Source organism: Capsicum annuum, chromosome 12 (assembly GCF_002878395.1).
Source record: "Capsicum annuum cultivar UCD-10X-F1 chromosome 12, UCD10Xv1.1, whole genome shotgun sequence".
Lineage (NCBI taxonomy): Eukaryota > Viridiplantae > Streptophyta > Magnoliopsida > Solanales > Solanaceae > Capsicum > Capsicum annuum.
The window spans coordinates 226,658,139-226,663,306 of NC_061122.1; the positions used below are offsets into that span (position 1 = coordinate 226,658,139).

At 30.1% G+C, this 5,168-nt stretch overlaps 1 protein-coding gene across 1 annotated transcript; it reads left to right on the forward strand.

The window, feature by feature from the left end:
• The first annotated feature begins 1,534 nt into the window (after positions 1–1,534).
• On the forward strand, positions 1,535–4,963 carry LOC107849585. The gene is made up of 2 exons (XM_016694144.2): positions 1,535–1,789; positions 4,319–4,963. Exons 1-2 carry the CDS (start codon positions 1,622–1,624, stop codon positions 4,871–4,873), a joined length of 723 nt encoding a protein of 240 aa, XP_016549630.1. The 5' UTR covers positions 1,535–1,621; the 3' UTR covers positions 4,874–4,963.
• Positions 4,964–5,168: the final 205 nt, after the last annotated feature.

The window sequence follows — 5,168 nt, forward strand, 5'->3', positions numbered from 1 at the left end:
CAACCTATATGCGTATTGTTAGAGATGTGTACTCTTTTTACTTCACTAGATTCTTTTTCCACTGGGTTTTTTCTAGTAAGGTTTTAACGAAGTACATTATCTATCGATTAAACATTCAAGGGAAAGTGTTATAAATATATTCCCATACATAGTGAATATTTACTTTTCCATATATAATGAATGTCTACTTTAATATAGTAAATGTCTATTTATGGAAAAGTTAGAAAACCTCAAGGTTAGTTTTCCCCTATACATAAAGAGATTTTTCCTTCATTGTAATTCACTCCTCAAGAAATTATCAAGAGAAATAAAGAAGTCTCCTCTTTTTTGTCTGTTCTTTTTATTTTTGCTTTATATTTCATAACATTTTCTTTATTAATTTTGTTTTATTGTGCTTTTCAACATGCGGATGATATTTTTTATTTACATTCATGTGTTGGAAAATGTTATCCATATAAAGGGTGTACTTAGTCAACCGATTAATTCATCAATTACCTTGTCATCTTCCCAATCAACCCTAAATATAATATATAAACACATCATTAAAAGACAATTTAATTTTCACCATAATATGATGGCTAGGATTTGCAAAGAGAATACGCTTATATATGTACAAATTATTAATTTAAAACTCGATAACTTAAAAAGTTTAGAATTCAGAACTCATAAGCTCATTCAAATCCTTCGCCTCTGCATCCATCTTGTGATAACCGATTGATAACTCAAACCACAACGACAACAACATATATCCTACGTAATCCAACAATCAAGGGCGGACCTATGATCATTTTTTTGTGCTTTGGCATCCGTTAATTAAGTTCGAAGCAGATTAGATATAGTTAAATAAAAAATGTGTAAAAATTGATATAAGGTTTAGAAAAACACCTAGTAAATCAAGAAAAGATAGATGGGTGCTTTAATTTTCAAGTTGAACATTAAAGCTTCAAGCATCAATATACGTGTTCGAACCTCCCGAGAACCCGTGACAACCCCCAAATTGTGGGTCCACCATTGCCAACAAGTGGGGTTTGGAAGTATAATGAGACGCTAGTGTGTATGCAACCTTGTCCTATATATCTTGTGAAGGCAGAGAGACTGTTTTCAATAAACCTTCGATAACTAAGACCATGCTTAATGTAAATTCACTTTTATAAATAGAAACACATAAATCTCCTAAACCTATTTAGTTAAATATATATATATATATACACATATATATACACACATATACATACACACTAATATATATGTGTGTAGACATCTTTCTAACTATTGGATGTATTATCTTTCTCTCAAAAGAAAAGCAAAAGCATGCAAAGAAGTAACACATGAAGAAAAAGAAAATACAAAATAAAAAGTGAAGAGAAAACCGACAAATAATTTACTAACATGATTATAAGCATGTTCCTCTAATTTATAATGAAGTGGAACTCTACTTTTTTTTTTTTGGACATACACTTCTTTTGCTTTAATTTCGTACATAGCACCCAAATTAGTCTATGTTCATTTTATTGCTAACTTATATATATATATATATATAGTGTAATAGAGAAAGAAACTCATTCTTCAACTAGAGAAGAAAAAAAAAACTACTTAGAGGAAAAAAAAGATAGAAAAAAAAATGGAATGGAGAAAGTGTTATTTGGATGTAATATTGGTGCCATTAGGGTTTATAATATGCATGGGATATCATATTTGGTTATGGTATAAAGTTAGAACTCAACCTCTTAGTACAATTATTGGAACTAATTCTAATGGAAGGCGTTTGTGGGTTTCAGCCATCATGGAGGTAATTAATTTAACTTCTTCTTCTTCTTTGAGCTAGCTAGGAACATATCGTACCATCAATCACTGTCAGAAAATCGCTAATTTTATAAAATTTCGTCGTTAGTTGGCTTGTTGGTAAGGGACATTTTGTTGAAAATGTTACTGATGAGCCAAATTTCGATGAATTCTGTTGAAAATTGACGATTTTTTGGTATCTGGTGAGATATGATAAAGATAGCATGCGTGAATCTAACTAAGATTTGCGTTGGTGGAGGAACTGGATTGTGAATTCACCACGCATAAGTTCAGTTATATCTTCCTCGTTTGTGAATTCACTTGATCATGTAGCATTGTAGTGGTTGTATGAGCTAAGTGGCCATGGTGCGGTCAGTTATGATATACTCAACTTCTTTTTGAATACTTAACTTCTTTTTTAGTAAATTTAATCTTTCATATGCATGAGGTACAATACACTTTGTGGGCAATGTTTTCTAAAATGTTTATGTTCTTTCAAAGTATTTTGTAGCTACTTTTCAAATGGTTGAAGCTTCAAAACAATGACACATCATCATCAATCACCTTCTCGAGATGAGAGAGAGAGGGGGGAGTTAAACGCCGCGTATATCCTACTACTAAAATTTTCTAAAGTACTTCTTAAAGTATATATACTTTTCTAAGGATTGTAGTTTGATTGAGTCAAGTCACACCCTTGAAAGGCTGAACCTCGCGTCTATCAAAGGAATATAGAGTCAAGTCAGGTGCCTCACCTGACGTCTCCATATAGTAGTTGTCATCAGTTGAGAGTCGGCCTCTTTCATATACCTTGTAAATGAGAGAGAAAAGAAGAGAGGAGTTAAACTCCATGTATATTCCTACTAAAATTTTCTAAAGTAATTCTTGAATTAGTATACCTTTCTAAGGATAGTGGCTTGATTGAGTCATGTCACACCCTTGAAAGGCTGAACCTCACGTCTATCAAAGGAATATAGAGTCTAAGTCAAGTCAAATTTCTCACCTGACGTCTCCATTTGGGAGTCATCATCAGTTGAGAGTTAGCCTCTTTTATATACCTCATATTATTTTTAGAGTTTTATCAAAATACATAAAAAGAAACAAATCTCTATACTACATGATTTCAATATCCATTTCCAAGAATTTCTTCTTTTCATTTTTCCTTTTATTGTTAGGGTTGGTATAATATGATAGAAGCATTTTTCATGTGTAGCTAATTTTGTAACGGATGAATGATCGAAGGAAGAAAAGAGTTTGAAGCAAGTAGTAATCACTTAAAATGTCTTATACTAATTAGTAACTTTAAGTTAAATCAAAACGTCTTTAATCACAATTAAGGTGTTTTTCTTACTAATTAATTAAGCTTACCTGTTTGTGTTTTCTTCTATAAAAGAAGTAGAATAACATACAAGTTTTTAGCTTTTACATGTTGTTAACTATTAAGTACTTAAATTGGTACATTTTTCGCCCGATTAAACTGTACTTAGACTGCTGTAAATGTTGAAAAAGAAAATAGGCAACTCGGTACACTAAAACTTTAGTTTTGCCGGGGTTGAGGGAACGACCGGATCAAAACAGTCTATTAGAGGCAGAAATGCAAGATAAGACTGCGTACAATTGACTCTAGTATTATTTCCATAATTCAATTTACTTGTCATATTTTTTCTATATGTCTATTAAGAAAATATTAACGAAAAGTTATTCTTAGTTATTCTTTGGTCTCAATTTAACAATAGTTTCTTGTTCACCACAATAATCTCTCCATATATATATAAAGGTGGAAATTAAACTGATTAATGTATTTCAATTTTTTAAAATGACAACTATTTTTAAATCAATTATTTTTAGTAAACATTACAACTAAAATAGACTGGAGGAAATATACTATATCAGTGTAAGAAATTTTTATTAGTCTAAACAGTAACCTATCTTATTTTTGAAACTACAAATAGTAGTAATACATTTTAAAGAGACACATTTAAAAAATATCCTTAGATTGACGTGACAACATTATAAAAAATTTATACCCTAAAATGTTCAACTGTGAAAAAGAACAAATGAGGAAATGCAATAATATATAATTCCATTATAGAAATCAAGCTTGTGATAGCCAACTCAACTTCACTATACATACAAAATCTTGGTAATATTTTTTACTTCCACTCATTAATCAAAGGATTTCCATTTATCTTTTTTTGGACATTATGCATATTCCACTATGTTACTAGTGATTTTTACCATTTAATCCTCCTAAAAAACATCTTTTTCTATTAGCAACTTATTTTAGGTAAAATTTGATAATATATTTTGGTCCAAATAGACTAAAGATTTTGTAGCCTATATTAGCTATTAGTTATTACACAAAACACTCAAATTATTCGAAATTTATCTTTCAAAAGTAATTCCTAATATGTCTGTCTGATACGTTTCATTGGTCAACGCAACAACTTTTAGGCGTATCATATTATTCTATTTGTATATTGTTAGTGGATATAACTTAAACTCTCATATTTTTTTCTTTTGCCTTTCAATTTTGCAGGACAATGAGAAGAAAAACATATTAGCAGTGCAAACACTTAGAAACACAATTATGGGAGCAACCTTAATGGCTACAACATCAATTCTTCTATGTTCTGGTCTTGCAGCTGTAATAAGCAGCACATATAGTATCAAAAAACCATTAAATGATGCAATTTATGGGGCACATGGTGATTTCATGGTGGCATTAAAATATGTTACACTTTTACTAATTTTCCTATTCTCATTCCTTTGTCACACATTGTCAATTAGGTTCATAAACCAAGTGAATTTCCTAATCAATTGTCCACAAGACAATTTGGGAATAGTGAGTCCAGAATATGTGTTTGAGTTATTAGAAAAGGGTTTTGGTTTGAACACTATTGGTAATAGGTTGTTCTATGTGGCCTTGCCTCTATTGCTTTGGATTTTTGGGCCTGTTTTAGTGTTCTTGTGTTTTATTACTATGGTCCCTATGTTTTATAATCTTGATTTTGTGTGTTCTCAAGTAAAGGGTAAAATGGAGTACCCTTGTGAAAATGGGAGTAATGGTAGTAGTGAATTTGTATCTGTGTAAGAAAAATGATACATGATTGATAGACTATGTATTATCTATTATATGTAAGAAAAGAATGTTGTAATTGAAATATACTTGTACTTTGTCCAATCTATATTAGTTATTTAAGTTACTATTTATGTCTTATTTATTTTCATAAAGATTAGAACGTCTGAATTTAATTGTACATTTGAATGTTAAATTGGTGTATTAAGATTTGATCTGTATATACAAAATAATTTAGATTGTTTGTTTTCTCAATAATTGAAATTTGAATGTAGAAAACATTAATAAATATAAATTACTAATCAATTTA